A 22,587-nucleotide genomic window follows, 5' to 3' on the forward strand; every position below is an offset into this window, starting at 1 on the left:
AGTGTCGAAAATATTTCGCCTTTATTTTTGTTTTTTCTTTACTACAAAGCAAAACTCGCGCCACTTTCTCAACCAATGAGAATCAAAACTAAAACCGTGTTCTCGTTCAGTCATTTAGTTTTTTTGCGTCCGTTGCGATTGTTCCGCGGAGTAATTACTTCTGTTTGGGTGAGTTACGACGTACAAATTAATAATATTCGAACGGTTTTTAGACGAAGACCTACTCTTGGTTAACTTAAAGTATAATTCTAAGAAGGAACGCAATCTACAAAGCAGAAAAGTTTCATTTATTTTATTTTATTTATTTTTGCTGTAATCTCAGCGACTGTATTTATCCGATATATATTAAGAAGTATTTTGATACAAATTCATACAAAACGTTCCTTGTTTACAATACAAAATAAAAGTTGAAAAATACAAGACGAAAGTCAAATAATACAATTATAAATAAAATTACATAAGTTTACGCCAGCGTCGTTATATGCATCTCCAAATTGCCTTTGTTTCATCCAATCTCGTTCCCAGGGTCTCTCCTCTTCACGTCCCAGGGACGTGAAGAGGAGAGACCCTAGGAACGGGGCTGTGTTTCATCGTATCTCTCTCGGGTCAAATACCAGCGCGAGTCGTGAAGTATGTCTCACTGATTTGGTGGATCCTAAAGTGTGACCGTTCAAATGAAAGCTGCTGAGCAATACTTTCCCGTGGGGCTGTTTATCAAGCTGTAGAAGGTGGTTCTAACTTTTGAGTCTGTAGATGAAATCCTAAAATCTGACCATTCAAATGAAAGTTACTGAGCAGTGCTTTCTTGTGGTGCTATTTGTCATACTATACAAGGTGCTTCTAATGTTTGAGTTTGTGGATGAAATCCTAAACTTGAACATTCAAATGAAAGCTACTGAGCAGTACTTTCCTATGGAGCTGTTCCTTATGTTGTCCTTCCTAGTTCTAACTTTTGAGTCTAAAGTGCGACCATTTTCACTGTGGCGAAAGCTCTTGATCAGCACTTTCCGGACAGTGCGGGTACAGTTTGTATCTCAACGTCTAGAAAATTGAAATTTTATTTGCTGTAGCTGTTGTTGGTGCTATTGCCGACGTCGTATTTAAATTTGGCACTCATGGAAGTCATAAAACAAAGGCAAATGTCGTGAGATGATCCTGCACAACTTTACCCCCTTTCAATACATTTTTCTGCCATAATTATGATATCAAACCATCACCCTACCTCCTCAGGTAAACAATCTACCTGCCATGACTGCCTCGGCTATTACGTCGTCGATGTTATGGGTTTCGTGAAATAATCATTTGAAAAAACATAATTAGACTAATTATTGAGTTTAACAACAAAACATTTATCCTCTTTTCGTGCTTGTTTCTGTTCTTGGAATAGTAACTTCCCCAGTTTCTTGTATCGATAAAATTTTGTGCTGAATTTTGACGATTTTAGCCTGAAATCTAAGAATTCTCTCTTGCAGTCTAAGAATTTCCTTGGAAACTTCGGGCTGTTTTACATTGTTATTGAAAACGCCATCTTGCGTTATTTTTTCAAACGGATGATCAATCTGTATTTTTACTGGAAGAGGGGGATCGGAAAGCCTTTGTTGCTTTCCCGAAGTTCTGTCGGAAGAATGCGAACCTTTCCGATTACCCATTGAAGGCAAAGGCGAACATGTATCGACTGACGAAGTTGGTGTTTCTTGACGTTTATCTTTTCGTCGTTCAACAAGTTTTTCTATATTTGGTACATCGGGTTTATTAGTTTCTGTTTTATTTTGAGAATTACTGTTAAAATTCTCAGGATCTATCCTTTTGTTATTCAAAGTCTTTGCGCCGGACTCCAAATTACTTGCTTCATCATTTTGGTCCTTCCGAAGATTTTTCGATGTTTCTTGCAAATGTCTTTTCCTCGCCTTACTCTCTTGTTCAACCTGTTGCCTCGGTTTAGCCCTCTCAACCGTAGCTTCAGCTTTTTTCAAGATGTTTCTAGCTCTTTTGAAATCATCTCTTAACTGCGCAGCGCTCGCCCTTCTTGCAGTCGGCAACCTAACGGGTTCCAACTCCAGCCCAAGATAGTGTCCCCAAGTCCTACGTATTAACGGTGCCACAAGAGTCCATATATACACCAAACAACAAATGTAACTGGACGCCATTTGCACCCAGACCGCCGCCCAGTTCTTGATCATTTTCTTAAAATCTACGTTCTCATCCGGACTATGCCAGTTGGTCATTACCATCATAACGTGTAAAGAAGCTAGGAAGAGCACGAAATGGAAGAAAGAATAACTGTATGCAATGTCGTCGCTTTGATGCTCATCCGCGTCTTTGCCTTCTTCTTCAGACACTTTGTCCTCTTTTCGGTGCCTGGCGTTTTTTTCTGCGCTTTTTTGTAAGTACTCAGGGCTGTCGGACAAAGACAATCCCAGTTTCCCGAGCTGCGACGTGCTTGCTCGAACAGTGCACGCAAATGCTAGCAACGCAAACATCAAAAGTGCGCCGAATATAGCTTGACCGTTCACACCAGAAACCTTATCATATTCCAGTATGACCTCGCCCAGAGGATTGCACTTAGAGTCTGGTTGGGATGAGAGCGTATTCCAGGTAAGATACATGGTGTATATCGTAATAACTGAAGACTGCAGAAGACCGGCTCCTGTTGTTTCTTCTTGTATCCTTGGTAGCACGGATATGATCGTAGCTAAAGCGCAATGGCCAACGTTAAAGCTGATATAAAATGTGTTAGCTTTACACTGCGATATGTCATCTGGGTTGGTGAAAAAGAGATAGAACATCACGGCGGCCGTGATAGAGAGCGAATACACTAAAGCTGTAGAAAACGCCAGCGAGAAGTACCAACACTTAGTGTCAAGAGTATCCATTTTCTCTGCCCAGGATACGCTCCAGGAATGACCAAAATCAATGACAAGAATAACTTGAATCAGTATAAACATGAATCCCCCTGTTAGACCAATATACATCCATATCTTGGTAAGGAGTTCCGCATTTGGCAGATAAAACACGACACCAATGATTAAAACCAACAGAGACAGTTTGATGTACCAGAAGCTGTTGTGAAGTCTGGCGCGAAGCTGTTTCTTCGAGTGCACATTATAAGTGAGAAGCGAGAACAGCAAGAAAAATACAGACATGGCGAAGGAAACTCGGTACACCGCACCGTAACCCACCAGATTATCGCAAACTCTTTTCGACGCAAGTCTTGTGCAAAGTAAGGGGATTTTATCAAGATTTGTTCGCATATTTGGCGCAAGCATAACCAGGCAGAGAATGGTACCCAGGAGTAAAAATACAGCAAAGTATAACCTGGATCTGATTCCGCCAACCTTCTTCTTGCAAAATAAGCTGAACGCTGCTGAGCCTGCGCAACAAGCTACTTCACTCGCGACTTCCGCTAAGCCCAGAGTCTGTAGAGCTGCTCCCATAGAAACCCATAAAGAACTGTGGGATAGGTTCAACTATAATCACGCAGGTACTCAAAACCATTCAGCTTTTACAGTCCTTGTGAATAAAGCGCGCCACGACAAATGCTATGAGTTTTGCCTTGCTGTAGCGGAAACAAGTTGCTTTTGTTTTTCGTTTTACGTTGGTTAGCAGGACTGAAAGACGTTAAACCGCGAACGTTGAAAACTTTGTACGTCCTCTGTTGCTTCCTCTCACGCCCTGTGTTGTTTGTTGTTGTTTCCACTCAATAACAATTTGCCAAATTATTTTCACGTTGAACAGAGTTTTTATCCAAGTAAGTTTACGAGAAGGCTTACGCCCGAAAAGCCAAACTCCTGTTTCATGGAAAATTAAACAAACACTGTGGTCTTTGCGCTCCGATGATTTAGCTTTGAGCTAACAGGTAAGTGATGTTTGCACAGGCCATTGCTTCGAGGCTCAAATTCTCTGTTCTTCGTGCAACCAAGTCAGTTCAAACATGTGAAAGTATATCAAAAAAATAAGTTCCCTCCTTTTGCCAAGTTTAACGATCTTTCCTTCCGCTGGTTGGGGGTCTTTACGAAGAAACCTTTCCAACTTTGGAAACGCCTTGAAATTGCGTAGCCACCAACCGAATGAAATCCAAGATCAAGCGAGCGTAAAATAGACACAAAATAAACCAAAACACCAACAGCTGGAGTTCTACAAAGCGCGCGCGTCTGGTAATAACACCGCAACAGTAATATTGTCTTTTCGCTAGTCGCCTCGGGTAAAAAAGCTCGCAAATCCTGCAATGCAATCCAGAACTTTTCGCTTTCCAGAGCTACTCCCTCGCATAGAGTGTATTGTTATTTTTGGTCGTGACAACGGTGAAGCGAAATTACGCCACCCGCAAACAGGTGAGAGAATCAACAAAACGGAGGTGAGCCAGCGATACACCGCAAAAAACAGCTGCAGAAACCGAGCGGTTTTGGTACTGACAGAAGAAGCAAAGTTTTAGACACAACACCTGAGAGTTATACTATACTATAAATCAATTTGACGTCAATGTATGAAATTCAGTTAAAATGAATTCGGTAAAGGAGCTCGGTACGTTTTTTTTTTTTCTTTTTGCAAATATAGAATCTTATATATTTTGTCTATTTTTTCTATCAAAACTAGAAAACCTGAAAAAATAAAAGCCAATTGCAAAGATGAAACTAAAACTATGATGGAGGAACGTAAGAGAAAAATGCAGTTTTTTATTGATTAAACATTTGTATTGATAAAGTCCCTATGATGGCAGTGCCCAGTATGTGATTTCTCATTACATTTAAAGTACTTAATCAAACATACAGTTAATGAGAATAGAGAAAATGATCACCAATAATAGAAGACCTTGAAGTTAAAACAAATTCTCCTAGATAGCACTATAAGTAATATATAGACCGGAAAGAGCGGTATGGAGAATTTGCATGTTCAACTAAACCTTTAACATAAATACTGCAATCGGTGCAACTGAAAAATTAAAACTGAGTTTATTTGCCATTTAAACCAATAGGTCGCCAGTTATAAACGTTTGCAGCGCTGCTGAGCTTGTAGTCAAATTATAATCCAACACTAATTAGTAACAATTTTTTTTTTTTTAAGCTACTCGTATAATGTAACTGAATTTAACACTTAAACAATCCGTGGCCCTAAGGTAAACTCAGTCTTGCTCTGATGATATAACACTATTTACTCTTTCTCTTCTGATAGGCAAGCTAAACAACTACTATAAAATATCAACTAGAAGAACCCCATTCCCCAAAAAATCGCACACGCTAATACGCCCTCCCAAATATGCCCCCACCTACTGTTTGGGTGTTAACCCGGCGATCAAACGAAAAGAATAAGTAAAGCCCTTTCGAGATTAGAACTTAAAAACGATGAGCTTTTCCTGAGTCTGTAAGTTTACTAAATCATTTTACGATTTACTTCAATAGTTTTAACCTAAAAGAGTATTTCCTATACAACTGGCTACCGAGAAATGCACTTATTCACAGTTATTCATTGGCGCAATTATTTCCATCCGTCCCATAATCCCGCACTCGCCCCAGTCTCCCTGTAGTTTCTGGGGCGGAGAACACGCACAAACACACAGTAAGTTTCGGTTGCCTGTGGGATATTCAGTTCTTTACTCTGAGATATAACCCCAGACGAACCAAGATCGTGTCACCTAGGCGCCTTACACCCCCTCTTGCCCGTAGCAAGATTGACAGTGCAAAATGTTGGGTGCTCCAAGCGAAAACGCGTTTTTATTTTTTGTTGATGCAAGTTTGATTAAGGGGAAAGGGTGTTTAGATGTCTGGAAGATTCTTAACTGCGATTGTAGACGTTGAACACACTAGTTCCGTGCCTTCCGTTTTCCAATCCTTTAATCTATCGCCAACTAAGATGGAGCCCTCTCTAACTCGGTCACTTATCAATGCCAAACACACTAATCTAGTCCCGTGCCGTCTCAACATTAGGGACTTTAGAAAGATTAAGCAGCACGTTTACGGCAAACGGCAAACGGCAGAAATGACCACGTGACCATGTTTATCCTTCATTTGCCGCTCGCTGTTTTCAGTTTCTCAGAAAAATTGAGTGTTTTTGCGTTAGAATTAAAGGACAGAATTATCTTGTACTACTTTCATCTACGCACATAAACTCGAATCTCACGTTTGCCGTTTGCCGTAAACGTGATGCTTAAGCTCTCTTTTAAGAACCACGAAGGCAACGCCAACAAAAACGTTACTTGAAAATGTGAGTGCCGTTAACGTTGTTTAAAAATTTTCGCGTTAATTCCAGTTAGTTCATCTTGCACGACGTAGCTGAACCATCCAGCAACTGAACTGTTTGGAACGGAGTGCAACCTATGATATAAGATTGAAAATTCACCGTTTTTGCTCACATTCTCCATAAAACTTGAGGTTTGGTCATTTCACATTGCTGCTTTGCAGAGTAAGGGAGACAAATGTACCAAAATACATAACACACATGCAGAGCTATTGTGGTGGTCATTAAATCCAATTGTTTCATAACGTTCTCGTTCAGACGTCGCCGTCGTAGATCTTAAGGTCTCTGGTGTCAGGTGATTGCAGAGAAGTTATCTTTATTACAACACGACTCACTAAACTATATGACCACTATTACTTATTACTACTGTTATTCGCACACCGTTTGGTGACACGATATTCGCATACAAAACGAAAGTAAGGTCAATGTTTTCTGGAAGAAATGATCTTCGAATTCTAATCTTATTGTAATGCTGTAGTCCATTCCTTGAAAGTATGCGAATACTCTTTCGCATCGCTAGATAACCACTAAAGCCTACCCTCAAATGTTTATGACACCAACCTTATCAAGTATACCTTTTACAATGTCTGCGTAAGCTATTTTATAAATATATAGCAAAATGCCTTGATGGATTTTGCGCCGCCGTCGGCGTCAGCCGTAGCCTCGTTTCCACACGTGTTGTTTGGGTCCATTCCTCCAGCGCTGCCACCCATCCCAAATCCGATTCTTGACGTAAGTACTGCTCCCGGTCTACACGGATTGTCATGTCCTATCAGTCCTATTCGAGCTCTGGCAGCAGCATTGGATTGGCCATTCCTAGCGTTAAATCCTGTCTTGGCTGCATCACAGCTTTCCTGAACACGAAAAATTGTTTTAGGAACATTTAGTCAAGTTCGTTATGAACTAACTTTTCAAATCATTAATAATATAATTCGTGAAGAGAAAACAAAGGAAATAACTACCGTGAAGGAGGTTGAGAAGTTAATTATCATAAAATTGGGTGAGCTTTTGCTTTGAATTTCTCCGAGAATTATTAATAACATTAGAAGCTATGCAAAACACTCGAACGAGTGTTTGATTTGATTTCCAAACATCTCGAAGTTGGTAAAAAAAAAAAGAGACCCGGTTTCGTCTCGCTTTTTCCAACACACTTCTCGTTGTTTTGAAATCGGATGAAAATCTATTCCTCGTCTTTGATGTATTACTTGAATCGAAAAGTCTTGTATCTCTGGTCTCGTCAACTGGAAAAAAGAAACCAGAAGGTGAGATCAGACGTCAGCATATAGAAGGCGCCTCTGGCTGCCGTCTCAGTCCATATATGATCTCACCCCACCCATCTAGACCAATGACGGCTCTATTCAGATAGACCATGACACCGGGAACTCCATGCCCTACAGATTATTATTAGGAACAAATATGGTGAGACGGGATCTACGGTTTATCGTCCTTATCCGAGAAGACTAGAAAGTCTAACCATTTGCAGATGTCATTACAAAGGCAGCACTTTCTCCTCAGATATTCAAAGAACCTGGGATGTGGTCCGGCCACGACCTCCCGCACGATAGTCCGGTACTCTACCAACTGACCTAGCCCGGTCGGGCTACTTCCAATCAAAAAATGCTTCAATATTTGGCAAAGTGAGTTGTAGCCGGGTTCCCAAGACCGTGAGACCAAACTCCAGGTTTTCCTCCTTTTCAAAATGAGTCCAGAACAAAACAAGCCACCTAAACTATTTACACCACTTCTGCCTATGTAGGTTGCACGTACACTAGAATAAGTCCTGTTCGTACCATAATACTTTGTTGACAAACGTTTAGCCGTGTCCCTACCATAACATTGGTACTTACATCCACGGACGATCCATTTATCAATGATTTCCACTTTTGGGGAACCATGTGGCGTCCTTGAAAAGTTTTTTCAAAGATTCCATATAGAGTATACTGCGGCGGTGTGGTTATCTTGAGCCATTTTGTGTCCCCTTGAACTCTCATTCCGACACAGAGACCTTCTATCGGAGTAATTGATTTAAAAACATCAAGTTTTGTTTCCTAAATGAAAATCAATAAGTAGGTAAATTAATTAATAACAAATGAAAAGAAGTCTTTAACAGGCACTTTGCAAAGGGTATGAGAAATTAATTATGTGCACATTTATACATGGCGGGAAAAAGTCTCCCCGTGACCAGGGAAATAGGAAACAATACTGAACTGGAACTAAACAGAGAGTCGAGTGAAGAGTTGACTGTAGATCACCGAAACTTTTATGCGAAACGAATAGAGTGAAGTAACCTTAACATTTTTTTAAGTCGTTCATAATGATATGAAAGTGAGAGCAGTCGTCATAACTTTCGGGTTCCCTTGCGATTCAGTTACCATGGTTACTTGTTACTGAAAGGTAAAGGGGCAGTGTCACATGTTTATAGTGTAACTTTGAATATAGCGAAAATAAAGGGTATTGAGGAAAACTTTAAAATAATGGTTCAATTTTGTTCAAAATGACCCTAACAGTGCACAGAAACTATAACTATGAATCATTTTTGTTGGCAGATTGCTAAGATGGAAATGGATTGCAATTTGAAAAAAATTGTCCAATTTTTTAAAGGTCCTCCTGTGATTTTTGGAGAAATCGCTAAAAACGGGTTATAATTTATTCTTCCTCAGAGAAATCATTTCACATTTTTCTCCCGGTGCTCTATATAAGACCGATTCCTCGTCAGAGAAGAAGTTCTTTGTCAAGCATTTGAGCAGTTTCGGCCAACATACAGCAAAATCTCCGTAGGAGTGTCCATCTAACTTGATTCTCCTAAGGACGTACACAGAGATTAGCAGAAACTTCCAAGGCACTGCACCCTTTGAATGTCCTGCTCGAAAAGGCAATAAGCACTTAATGAATGAACCAAGAGAAACAATGAGTTTTGTTTCCCCGAGACCCCTCAATGTTCGCCGAGAGGAACATTGAGGGTCGAGGGGAAACACTGAACTCACTGTTTTAAGTGGGGTCAGTCATTAAGTGTTTTGTTATACCTCCCAACTCTTCACGCGGTTTCAAGGTACACGACCCGATCACGTGCGAGTCGAAAGTTCAAGTTGTTGTTTCCCTTGGGAGTTAGTAAGTTTTAACCCCATGGTACTTGTAATGGACACTCCAAGTACAGTTTGAAATTCGCACTTTAATACTTTAACGCGATTCACTAGAATAAATCTAACGAAAGAAAAATACAGAATTAATAAACGCGAACAGAAAAAGTGAACGTACAACAATCGAACAAGAAATCAAACCAAAAATTCACAAGCAAAAATATAACTACTCACAAGATCTGTACGGCAACTCCGGATAAACAACAACTGCTTACAAGGGCGGAATACAAACTTTATACTAATTTGAAACGAAAAGAATAGGCTAAACGAAGTTACGAACTAAACAATAAACGATTACGTAACGCGATGCCGAGAAACTAACTTGCTAGAAAAATGCGCATATAAACTAAATTCCAAAAAGCTAAACTAATACGCGATGACAAATATTTGCATTGATTACACAACAATAAGAAAAAAAAAATTTTAACTCTCGTGGCTACACACCGGCCCCAATGAACTACTTAAGTCTAAGAGTTCGTTATAGCGTCACTATTTTGACACCAGCGTTTAAGTCGTTTTTTTTTTACTAGAATTGTTAGTGTTTTTGAACCTTTTCATTTCTGAAGAAACAAGTTCTTAGCTCAAAGTTCAGCTACTTGAGTTACCGCAATTTATCTCCCTCGAGAAAGCATAGTTTTGTCACCGGTCTAATGAGAATTGTCAAACTCGTTTCAACCTTGGCAGATCTGACGTATCCATCCTTTCCGTGGAAAACATCGATTACTCTGGCTAGCGGCCATTTTCCGCGGTGGACATTTTCATCCGCGATCAACACTAGATCGCCGATCGCTAAACAACGACGAGGCTCTGACCACTTTGCTCTCTCTTGAAGGGTTGGCAAATACTCCTTAAGCCAGCGCCTCCAAAAATATCGGACATGTACTGCACTTGGCGCCAACGGCGCTTGCTGTAAACATCTTCCTTGCTGAAAATGCCGACAAGTAAATTTGGATTGGCTCTCAGCAACAACAGATGGTTTGGTTTAGGTGGCTCGAGGTCGTTCTGGTCGCTGCTAACTGGGGTCAAGGGTCGGCTGTTCAAGATCCCTTGAACTTCAGTCATCATGGTTCTCAGCATTTCGTCGGAGATAAGTTGTTGCCCCAGCAACGCCCTCAAGATCTAACGAATGGATCGAATGATCCGTTTCCAGGCACCTCCCATATGCGACGCTGAAGGCGGATTAAATTTCCATATGACTTTCCTCTGGCGTAGAAATTCGTGGATTGACTGCTGATTCCAATCCTCTAAAGATTCACGGATCTCTTTCTCTCCAGCGCGAAAATTTGTCCCGTTGTCTCTGCATATGGTGGTTGGATTTCCTCTTAGAATGATAAATCTTCGTAATGCGTTAATGAAGCCATCGATATTGAGCGGATGAACAACTTCGATATGGGCAGCTCTAGTGACTAGACAGGAAAACAGACACCCATAACGCTTCACATTTGAGCAAGCTTGACGCACATAAAGGGGGCCAAAACAGTCCACACCTACATGCGAGAATGGCGGATCTCCTGACATTAATCTTTCCTTTGGCAGGTCCGCCATCGGTTGTTCTCCACGCACGGCACCAAGTTTCTTGCAAAGGAAACAGCTGCTAATGACTCGCCGTACAGCTGAACGTCCCTTTATTATCCAATATAATTGACGTAAACTTGACAAAACGTACTCTTGACCGAGGTGACCGGTTTTCTGGTGATGCCGAGAGATGATCAACTCGGTAACATGGTGTCGATAAGGGAGAACAATTGGATGTTTTGTTTCAAACTTGATTAACGCATTTTCAAGTCTTCCTCCAACTCTAAGGATTCCTTTTTCGTCCAAAAACGGATGGAGCTTTTTCATGTGAGCCGGTATCTTTGACTTCTTTAACTCGCAAGTTGCTTGACGGGAATGCTGGGATGAATCAATGCTTTCCAAGGCATGAACGACTTCTTGAAATGATAATCTTTGTACATGTTTGATAACAGCATTTTTAGCCTCTTGCATTTCGTCCACCGTTAGGGAGGGTGTCATCTCTAAACTTCCTTGAGCTTTACCATTACTCGTACTTTGGCCGTATCGCGCGATAAACCATGTTCTGAATCTTGATAGCCAGGCAACAGCTCTCTTCAATCTTTCCCACGACGAGTACTGCTTCGTTAAGCTTGAAACAACGTCTTCACTTCGGTGATGAATTAACGATTGACTGTGGGTCTGGGTGTCACGTTTGATCTCCGGATCGTCTTCTGATAGTTCCAGTTGGTGGACTGTAGGATCGCGAGGCCAAAACTCCTCCTCCTTTCTCAAAAACGGGGGACCGTTCAGCCATTTGCTGTTTGCACTCATTTCTTCCACCGTGAGACCTCTGCTAACTTCATCTGCTGGATTGAGCTCAGAACCTACGTGTCTCCACTGGGTGGGTGTCGATTTCTCGTGAATAACGGACAGTTCGCGACAAATGTATGAAACCTCCTTGACTGATTTCTGATGTACTGTAACACACAGGTGGAGTCTGACCAAAATGTCGATTGTGTGATCGGGATGTCCAGTTCCTCTCTTATAGACTGGTCTAACTGAACGGCTAACACAGGGGCTGACAGTTCCAATCTTGTCACAGTCATATAGGTCTAAGGTGAGCCAGGCGAGATTTTCCGCGAGAAACGCACAATGGATCCTATCCTCGACATCCACCAATCTGAGATACGAGACTGCCCCATATGCAATTTGTGACGCGTCTGCAAAGTTGTGTAACTCGGCGAGCTTTAAGTCTTCAAAGACGCATCTGTTTACTCTTATCTCAGAGAGACTGGGCAACTGGCTCTTCCACTTCTCCCACCTTTCGCTAACAATATCGCTGATTGAATCGTCCCATCCAAGCTTCTGTTTACAGAGGTCTTGCAACAGCTTCTTGGCCGATAGGATGATTGGTGCGACAAACCCAAGTGGATCATAAACGGAACTTGTCAAGGAAAGTATACGCCGGCGGGTATTTGGCCTGTCTCAAAGGGCCACCTTGAACATAAACTTGTCACTCTTCATATCCCAGTGAAGTCCTAATGTTCGTTGTATCGGTGGTTTCTCTTTGTCTAGGTCAAGGTCTTGAGGAATAGAATTCAAGACCTCTGGTCTGTTACCTAACCACTTGGTGAGTCGAAATCCGCCTTTGGAGAGGATATTTCGGAGCTGATCGATCTGCAACTTCGACAGTATTTTCAGACGATTTAACCGTCAACATAAAAGTTTCTCTTGACAGTCTTCACGACTTCATCTGCGAATTCACCTTTGTTGTCATCTGCTGTCCTTCTCAATGCAAAGTTGGAACAACTCGGCGACGATGTTGCACCAAATAAGTGGACCTCCATACGATGATCTACTGGTTCTTCGCTTAGATCGCCATCCGGCCACCAGAGAAATCTGAACGCGTCTTGGTCGGCTGGTGGTACTCTGACCTGGTAAAACATACACTCTACGTCAGCAGATAACGCGACCTGTTCCTCACGAAATCTGGTCAACAGTGATCGTTAAGGGATGTTCCTCTGTGTTGTTAAACACCGGGTGGTGAGGCAGATACCATAGCGGCTTATCTTCTGCATGGGACTCATTTTGTGGTAATCTTCTTGCATGAACCTTAACAAGGTATTGTTCCATGGTGGCCTTGTAGTTTCCAAACAGTTCGCCATCTTGTAGGAACCTCTTCTTGAGTGCTTTCAGTCTTCGTTCTGCCATGGGTCTGTTATATGGCAAGAATGGTGGGTACTGTTTCCAGGGAAGTGCCACTTGGTAACGACCACCTTCGAGTTTCACAGATTGTTCCATGATCGCCAGCGCCTTCCTATCCTCCACAGACATGCACGGCTTAGAGTCAGGAGACACTCCAAAGTTTCCTATTGCACAGAATCTTTCAACTTGTTTCATGAAACAATCATCTTCTCTTGCGACCTCCACTGAACGTACAAAGTTCCCAGGTCACGCATGAACGATATTTTTGAAATTTGAACGGAGTTGTGGAATTTACATGTCAGTTTTGAAAATCGCCAACGACATTTCAGAGTTCCCGTATAAATTTCCCCAGCTTGTTGACGGTATAAAGCTATGAATTTTTCTTTACATCGCAAAATTGAATGTTTCAAGAATAACAATTGTTTACCAAGTATTTTGAATCTTTTTTTCAGTCAATGCGTCTTTTTCGGAACGATTTCCACAGAAACGTCCAACATTCCATTCACACGTCAGACATTACAAAGAGAAATTCGAATGTTCATTTCATTCTTGGAAATACTGTTCACGCGTGACCTGGATTGACTGTAACGTTTACATGGCATTCTTGGCTTTGGATCTTCTCCATTGGGCCCATCAGTGTCCAACCAAGGGGTTTGCGTATGGCATACGGCTCTCCTCTCTCACCACGCCTTTCTTCTAATACCCAGAAGGCCTCTGGAGCGTTGGTGCCAATCATTAACCGGACTTCTTTCTCGCTTATACTTAGCAGATTGATGTCTTCCAGATGAGGCCACCTCTTTGCATTTTGTTCTGACGGGATACTTCGACTGGAAGCGTTCAACCTATCAACAGTCCACAGTCTTTTGACCTCTACTTTATCAGTACCGTCAAGTGGCTCTACGGTTAGGCTTATTTAATGACCCACTCTCGGGCTATCTTCTTTCTCTTGTGTCGTCGGGAAGAATGTGCCAGATTCTTGTCACATAAGGATATATCTGAACCACTGTCTATAAGGGCGTGCGTTTCCACTGTCTTGCTTGCATCATGCTTTCCCACTTTAACAGGGACTACCCTCAGGCACACCTTTCCCTTCCCTGCTGAGGTACTGTTTGCTTGTCCACTTCGTAACGGTGTACTACTATCTACTTGGGTGCCTTGGTCAGCTACTCTAGCTCTGCTTTCCATCGTGTGTTGTGGAAACGGAGGGTGAAGCAGGGTATGGTGTCTTCTCTTGCATCCTTGAACTTCACATGTACTCCTGGCTAGGCATCCCACTGCGATGTGACCATACTTAAAGCAATTATGGCATAACTGAGCCTTTCTCGTCACTTGTAGACGTTCTTCGAAGTTCTTGTCGACGAAATTCTTGCATTTCACCAAGGAGTGAGCTCCGTTGCATGCTGGACATATCGCATATCTGGTGGCTGGAAATTCTTTGGTGTAATGCGCACTCTGCCTTCCTCTGGGGTCAGTTTATTGAGTGTTCAGTGTGGCAATACTTTCATTTGATGATGCAGTTCCCTTCGCCTTTGACGTTCGCCTCTGGTCATCTGGTTTGCCACGCGCAACATCTACCACACAACCGAACACTGGATTGTTCGTAGCTCTCGCTTTCACCTTGACAAATTCTGCGATGTGGCTGTTTGTTCTCTGACCAGTTTGCTGGATTTGATCCGCGACTTCAATAAACTTTGTTCGGAGATGAAACGGCAGCCTCTGAACAATTCTTCTTAGGTTATTTGCGCTGTTTATTTCATCCAGATATCCGATAGATTCCAGTGTATGTTTGCAATCCTTTAGCTGGTCTGCAAATGCTAACAATCCCACACGGTCCGATGGCTTTAAGGGTGGCCCGTCCGTTAACTTGGTTACGTATTTTGAAGCAATTGTGAAGGGATGTCCAAATCGTTCTTCGAGTAGCTTTCTTGCCATTTGGTATCCCAGGGAAGAATCCATGACTAAACAACACTTGATCGTGTCCTTTGCTACGCCCGATGTGTACTGAAGGAGATAGATAGATACGTAGATAGATACGTTTATTAAGACACTACATGGCAGTATAAACTGAATTGCGTAGAGAAAAAAAAAATTACAGACTATTTACAAATGTATATACTAAAAATCAATAATCAAAATATATAAAACTAAGCTATTTACACATCTTCATAGTACATGAGCTTCTCGCTTTCGCTAGATGCGTTGGCTGTAATGCTGTTTTCAAATGATTTGATAAAGTTCCAGTACTCGAGAGAATCACCATCGAATATTGTCAGCTCCTTCTTCGGCAACGAAAAACCCTGCTTTATGGTTAACGCCATCTTATCCATAACTACTTCAGGCCAGGGGGAAGGTGACTTGGACCCTACTGGTAAACCCTTAAACTCCCGCGCGTTGGGGTTCAGGCGTGATTCGGCGTCTTGAGAACCAATTTTCTGTTCGGTCCGAAGTTCAGAATCGTCCTGCTTTGATGGATTTGCGACTTCATCATTAAACGGATTCGGTTCTTCGAAAGCTTTCGAAAGGTTAGAGTAAATGGGCTCCTCATCTTGCAACAACTTTTCTTGAAGATTAGTCCTTTGAACTTCATACTGAGCTTCCAGGACCTTAAACTTTAATTTCGTCTCCTCTTCTTGGCGTAATAATTCTTGCTTTTGTTTCAAATGATTTAACTTTAAATGCGCTAGTGCTTGTTCGGCTCTTAGCTGTCTGACGGATAAGTGTGAATTGCCACCACTCGCGATGTTCAAGGAATCTTCAGAAGGCAAATCGTCGTTTTCGTGTGTCTGAGTGGGTGCCGTTGCGCCATGTATCCATCGCTCGATTCTCGATTCAAAATTCATTTTTCGGTGGCAATGTTCCTTTAAATAACAGGCTTCGCTTTCCCACACTTCTAGGTCAACCGGCAAGGTAGCGATGTAGTCGTAGTGGGCCCTTTCGAAGCGAGCGAAAGCTTCATTAACTTTCAGTAGTTTCTCCGAGACTTCATCAACATTTTTAGCGTCATTGAGAAGAACTTCAGTGGCTCGGCGCAACGCTGTGAGTCTCGACAAATACCCTGATCTCGAATTCTTCAGTCGTAAACTATCGATGGCTTCTTCTGAATGGACTCGGCGTCTTCTTTGCCTTTCGGATCGGACAACATGGCATTCACCAGATCTTTGAATGCATGTAATGGACACTCCAAGTACAGTTTGAAATTCGCACTTTAATACTTTAACGCGATTCACTAGAACAAATGTAACGAAAGAAAAATACAGAATTAATAAACGCGAACAGAAAAAGTGAACGTACAACAATCGAACAAGAAATCAAACCAAAAATTCACAAGCGAAAATATAACTACTTACAAGATCTGTACGGCAACTTCGGATAAACAACAACTGCTTACAAGGGCGGAATACAAAACCTTTATACTAATTTTAAACGAAAAGAATAAGCCTGACGAAGTTACAGACTAAACAATAAACGATTACGTAACGCGACGCCGAGAAACTAACTTGCTAGAAAAATGCGCATATCAAACTAAATTCCAAAAAGCTAAACTAAAACGCGATGACAAATATTTGCATTGATTACACAACAATAAGAAAAAAAAATTAACTCTCGTGGCTACAGCACCTGACAAGTTCTCCTCCAATCGGAAAACGTATTTGAGTTGGGAGGTATAGCAAACGTATTTTAAAACAGTTACCGTGTCACCGAGATCCCTTCCTCCAGCTTCGTTATAGGACTCGAGATTTGTCCAAAGCTTGGAGTCGTAGCTGAAGGTCATCTGCGATAAAGTGGCTCCGTGTTAATTCATTAGATTTCTTACTATAGAAGAATGCTGGAATAACTTTTACTTGCGCGGGAACTTTTTTTCAAGCAGAGAAAAGCTTTTGTGTAATCTTAAGAAAGCTGATGTAGTTTTCCACTGTAGCAAATGACAGCAAAAAAGAAAACACAAATCACCCTAATCAGGTCAATGGTAACGTTAAAAAAGGAAACATTTGAAGTCACTTTCTGAAAATCTGCCAATCCAACTGGTTGTCTCATAGCTTGCTATTAGTTAACAAAAGTTCGCTTGTCTACTATTCTACGTAGGAAACTTGAGGCGACAGTGTTAGCCCCTCTTTTTTAAAGACTCTCACAGAACATTTGGCAAGCGGCCTAAGGAACAGAAAGATCATTCATTACTATACCTTACTGCCGTTCATTTTAAGAGCTAGTGTCCACCCTCCCTCGCCGCACTCAGGTGTACTTTCCATTTTACAATAAATCAAGCTTGTTTTCTGACCGACTGTTTTAATATGATAGGCACCACTGGAAACATTTCTGTTATAGGAACAAAAAGCAGAAAAGTATAATGAAAATAAGTAACCATAAGCCCCTTCGATGGCTTATATTGAAGCATAATGTCTGGGGCTTATAACTTGTCTGTGAGGTGAACAGTTGTGAAATTTAAACTTTTTCTATTCCTTCTGATCAAACTCAGTCTATTTTGCGATAAAGGTGCTTGTGGTGAAGTGGTGATGATGATGATGATGATGATGATGATGATGATGATGATGATGATGATGATGATGATGATGATGATATGGCTGTTTCCAGGTTTTCCTCACGGAAAAAGTGTAGCGAAGGCAAAAAAATCAAGTGTGTCACATGACAAAATACTTCACGATTCATAATTATTTTTGCAACGTGTTCCAGCGTCTTCTTGTATGTGGCGAACGTGATCCTGGGGACGAGGTTGCTGTGGTTTTTGTCATGTCCTTTAGATTTTAGGTTTTATTTATATCATTTTCAGTAATAACTTATCAGTGTAACCTTTTTTTTAATATTTCTAGGCAGGATGCTTCAGCTGTGCTCGGGTCATCTCCTGGTTCTGTTTGATAGAGGGGAAAGAAAAATAACAAAATTTAAGAATTACTCCGGCCAGTTATAACAGACTGAAGTAAGCAGCGTAGTTGACCATGCAATTGGCGTAAAGCGAGGGAAAAAACGTGCGAGCAAGTCATGGTTTTGGTTTTGCTTCTTATTGGTCGAGAAAATGGCGCGAATTTCACGAGCCAAACGCAGAGTAGAGTAAAGCTGAACTAAAGAAAACGCGAAACTACTTTCGACAATCATATGAAAACCGTTCTATTCAGCGGGGATAATTGGCATTTCTACTCAACGAGGCACAGCGTGCCTTTTTGGTTACAGTTTATGTTCGTCTCGTTTTCCAGGAATAATTGTTTTGAAAAATGACAAAGTGCAGTTATTTACCATATTTGATGGGTTCCACTGGTGCTGCCTGAAAAGAAAGAAAGAAAGAAAGAAAGAAAGAAAGAATGGGGCAATGATTAATCTTCAACCTACTCATTACTTCTAAGTTTTTCTTTAATCCCTAAGAAGGCTGGCTTGTTGTGACAAAATTATCCGTTAAAGAAAATAATCTACTGGGCGCGGTTGTTCGAAAGGCGATTAACGCTAATCCCCGATTAAAAGTTAACTGAGGTTTGTACCACGGTCGTTAAAAATGTTTTTAAAAGCTGATTCTTAGCTAAAGCAAAGAAAGGTCTAAGTGAAAACTGAAGGGCAAAATTGTTTGGAAAAATGCTCATTGATTAGTAATTAAATTCGAATCAAAGTTCACGTTAATCCAGGATTAGCTTAATCGGGTTTTGAACAACTGGGCCCAGGTCCTACAGAATCATGCTTTAGGGGTTAGAGTCAGTAGCAGTCAAACTGTCTCCATCTTTGGCGGTAATGTCTCCGGATGAATACCAGTAGCTGATGACATTATGTTACCGTATTTTGTTATTAAGTTTCTTTATGATGGGAAGTGTTTATTGAACTGCACCCACTGAATGGTTCGCTTCGGAGAATATCTCAGTGTTCGGAAGGTCGGCCTAAACTACCTCAGACTTTAGGATTTAATTTATATATAAGTGAAAAAATAATGTTATCTTTGTTGAAATGTCACCTCAAAGTTTCGTAGCATTTGAAAATTAAATATGCGAGCTTTTTGTCGCGACAAACACTAGTGTCCGTAATAAGCGGGTGTCCGTAAAGCGGGATTTTTTAATTTCTTGAATTTGTTCAGTTGGTTGTCTCTGTTTATTCAGTTTGAAAATTTAATTAGGAAGAGTAGAGAGAGAATTTGTTTTTAAGAAGCAATATCAAGGTATTTTCCCGGGTTTCCAGGTTTTCTTTCTTGGTTTTCAGCTTGAACAAACGTTTTTAAATTTAATATCCAAGAACTTTGCTAATGTACAAATTACAAGGCTGTAGCTCTAGACCAGCAAGGCGACAATCTGATTAAGTGCACACTGATTAATAAGCCACTTTCGAATTTTTTGCCTTTTTTTATCTAACACACAAATGGAAAAACTCAGTTGAGACAAGGACCTCTTCCAGATCTTATTTTCGCTGATCTTTTCAACCAGTAACCGCCATTAGTATTAAAAATAAAAGTTAGAGGCAACGCTTGGCCCATCCGTTGCTAAAGACACTCATTCAATAACTGACCAGTTTAACTCAGGTTGTACGTTAATTTTGCTCACAAAACAACGCAGTTTGTTACGCGTGTAACTCAATTCAGCATATCATGACTCAATATATAGCCTTGCTAAGTGTTAGTTTCCATACTCTAGAATAGCCATTTTTAACAAAAGTTCCCTTGGTGGCACCTTGATGTTAAGGGTGATCTTGACTGTTGTACATAAATTTTGCTCGCAAAGCAGCACCGAGTTTGTTACGAGTGTAGTTCAATTCAGCATATGATATGCTCAAAACATAACTAGCCTAGCTAAAATCTAATTTCCGTATTCTAGAAAAGCCATTTTCAACAAAAGTCCCTCGATGGCACCATGACGATGTTAATTTTATTCACAAACTAGTAACAAGTTTCGGTTACGTGCGTAGCTCGATGCAGCAAAAGACGTATGCACCGCTTATTAAAGGTTTCCACGTATAAGGGCAAAGGTAGACCATTATTTTTAGGCTACCATTGACCCAAACAAATAGAGAACTAGATGATGTAGTCTCTTCAAAGTACGTAACGTATGTAATGGTTGGAATAAACGTAAGTTCCACTCCTATTTTGGTTTGGCATTTCCAACCCAATTCCAAGACGGCAAACGCGGTATTAAACTCTGTTTTAAGTCACTATACGCAGTAAGATATCGCCAATATCAGTCACTTTATATTAAGTTGGCGTTCTGTTTACGGATGGTGGTTTCCAGGGACAACCGATGGAAAAGCTTTATTGCTGTTGAATAAATATTTCTAAAATCTTCATCAAATTTTCCTTTAAAGTTAAATATTGGCCCTCGTTTTTCTTTGTCGTTGGCACTGCAAACACACTCAAATCGGCCACCCGCAAATATTGCTAGGACCCCTTGGAAATATGCGAAAAATTAAAAAGCATTTACGTTGACATTATATGTGTATTTTCGAGGATGGCGTGGTTTCGTAAACAACAACAGATAACAAAACAAAACGTTTCTTGGAACCGCGGAAATTTGAACAAATTTCAACGAAGCTAAATAAAAAATTATAACCGACTTCTAAACGGAGTTATTACAAGCCACCGAGATGTCTGTTTACTTCAACGCAAAAACAGCATTATTTGATAAATTATACCAATAGACTTCCAGTTTAAAAATTAAAGATTACCCCCATTTTGTTTTTGTTTTTTTGTATTTTAAAATTTCGCTTCACGAAAGTGGAATTTCCCGTTTCGATGGTCTTCGTTTGGGTTTTAAACATTTAATAACCCCAGAAATGAACATCATATTTGAGATGCAAAACTTGGAAATCACCTAGATGAATAAAATTTATTACAAAAAAAAAAATAGATTAATTGAGATATTACCAATTCATTTATTTCTGCAGCTAACGCGTTGATATCGCGGATTTATACGAATACTGAATTACCTAACATTGAAGAAAGTCCTCGATTTTCGTAACCTCCCTTTCAAGACTTCCATCGTCAGGCGAACTCAAGAAATGTAACATTGCCGACGCAGCTGATTCTATACAGAGTACAATCCTTTTACTGGAGGCTACGAGAACTGTTTTCATGTTTGGGCGGTGTTGTTCTTTAATTTCTTGTTTATAATCACACGCACATTAATATTATTTTGTTTTTACTTACTAACCGTGGGAAGTGAAATAAAGTGTTGGCGAAAATGTTAGCGGGCGGTGCACAATTTCCAACAAAAATTATTTTGAAACTAAATAGCACTTACTCTAATCTGGTGGAAGGTCCATCCTCTTGAGAATATCGTCCTCTTGTTGTCACACTCGTCTCTTAAACCATCCGAGTTTATCTCGCATGTTTTCTTCCTTCTACGGTAGTTGTAAGAGATACATGTCGGCTCGTCATGGCAAGCTTGGAGACATCCCATCCAATCCACATCGAAAATTGTCTTATGTACGTGACCCGGTAAGTAATACTCCTTTAATGTCACTGAGGCACAAGGCGCAATTATCAGTCCCACGAAAAGGCAAAAAAATGAAGCAAAAAACATTTTTGACCGATCCACTTTGTCCTAAACTAAGACATCTCTAGCGTTCCGCAATTGGTGATATCAACGAGACTCGTAAACTGCGGAAATGTTCTTATCGGAACAAGAAAAATGAGAGCTATTCTCCCGCGTTAAAAGTTCCTTTTCCTTGCCCTTTCATTGCGACAACTGAGTTCTATTTAAGATCGTTCAGATCATTCAGGTCGTTGTCCTTTTACCCTGCGAATGAATTTTAACTGTGCTTTGAGAGAGGCTGTCGCTGAACGACAAATTAGACTTGGAAATGGGAAATTTCCGACAGGCCCACTGACGTAACAAAAACGCTCTTTACGTACTTTACACGAATCAAACATAATTAGCTTTTCCATTTTGTTTTGGCAGGACGCCGTCAAGTTGTGAATGATACTCAATTTAATATCACAGCCGTGAGAGGAAAATTGGATTAAAACTGCGAATTGAGTAAACAGACTAACCAGCAAACACGTTTTGGCAAATTTATCAAGCGAGAAGGCACGATTTCTTTTATTAAAGCCCACAAAGGCAGGAAAGAATTGATTGAAGTCTAATTAACGCAATTTACTTCTTTTGCAAAACGTAAAACATTACACCTTTAATAACAATTGCTATTCCTATGTTACAAATTACTGAGTTCGAATCGCTAATGAATTTTCATTATTGCGTTCGCCAGAGCAATAAATATAATCTGCGGTAACATTGGCTTCTTGTGCCATCAGAAGGAGCTCAGAACAATTAAAATAATGGTATCGCGAATCAGAATTTTTGAATTTAGAAAACAAAAAGTTCGTATAGAAGCCATGCAATAGCCCATGTCCGGTTCTTGTAATATTTGAAGCAATGAATTACAGTGTCTTCAAGGAGAGAAACCACACAGATGTACTGAAGCAATGGACTCTGTCATTGTCTATATTCACTACTTCAGTCACTGTCGATCTAAATAGACCGTATTCGTATTCTCGGTATTGAACTGGAACTGGCTTGCACACGAGGCTTATGCGGGGAAATCT

At 40.7% G+C, this 22,587-nt stretch overlaps 2 protein-coding genes and 2 pseudogenes across 3 annotated transcripts; all 4 read right to left on the reverse strand.

Annotated features, from left to right (window-relative positions):
• Positions 1–218: 218 nt before the first annotated feature.
• Positions 219–4,440, reverse strand: LOC146467960 (putative serine incorporator pseudogene; annotated as a pseudogene).
• A 213-nt stretch (positions 4,441–4,653) lies between these two features.
• LOC146467961 (putative skeletal organic matrix protein 5) lies at positions 4,654–21,842 on the reverse strand. 2 transcript variants are annotated; one of them, XM_085125296.1, is made up of 7 exons: positions 21,284–21,842; positions 18,315–18,342; positions 17,874–17,931; positions 17,249–17,381; positions 16,759–16,839; positions 8,061–8,279; positions 4,654–7,085 (listed from the first exon to the last, which is right to left on the reverse strand). In XM_085125296.1, exons 1-7 carry the CDS (start codon positions 21,563–21,565, stop codon positions 6,828–6,830), a joined length of 1,059 nt encoding a protein of 352 aa, XP_084981422.1. In that variant the 5' UTR covers positions 21,566–21,842; the 3' UTR covers positions 4,654–6,827. The 2 variants fall into 2 exon arrangements, with proteins under 2 accessions (XP_084981422.1, XP_084981425.1); XM_085125299.1 differs by having other exon boundaries at positions 8,079–8,279; positions 21,284–21,841.
• Positions 9,381–12,808, reverse strand: LOC146467962 (uncharacterized; annotated as a pseudogene).
• LOC146467963 (uncharacterized) lies at positions 14,522–16,752 on the reverse strand. Its single transcript, XM_085125300.1, has 2 exons — positions 15,227–16,752; positions 14,522–15,068 (listed from the first exon to the last, which is right to left on the reverse strand). The coding sequence occupies exons 1-2, from the start codon at positions 15,905–15,907 to the stop codon at positions 14,541–14,543; spliced, it is 1,209 nt and encodes a 402-aa protein (XP_084981426.1). The 5' UTR covers positions 15,908–16,752; the 3' UTR covers positions 14,522–14,540.
• Positions 21,843–22,587: the final 745 nt, after the last annotated feature.

This window comes from Pavona decussata, unplaced genomic scaffold, assembly GCF_977016875.1.
Source record: "Pavona decussata unplaced genomic scaffold, jaPavDecu1.1 SCAFFOLD_134, whole genome shotgun sequence".
Taxonomy (NCBI): domain Eukaryota; kingdom Metazoa; phylum Cnidaria; class Anthozoa; order Scleractinia; family Agariciidae; genus Pavona; species Pavona decussata.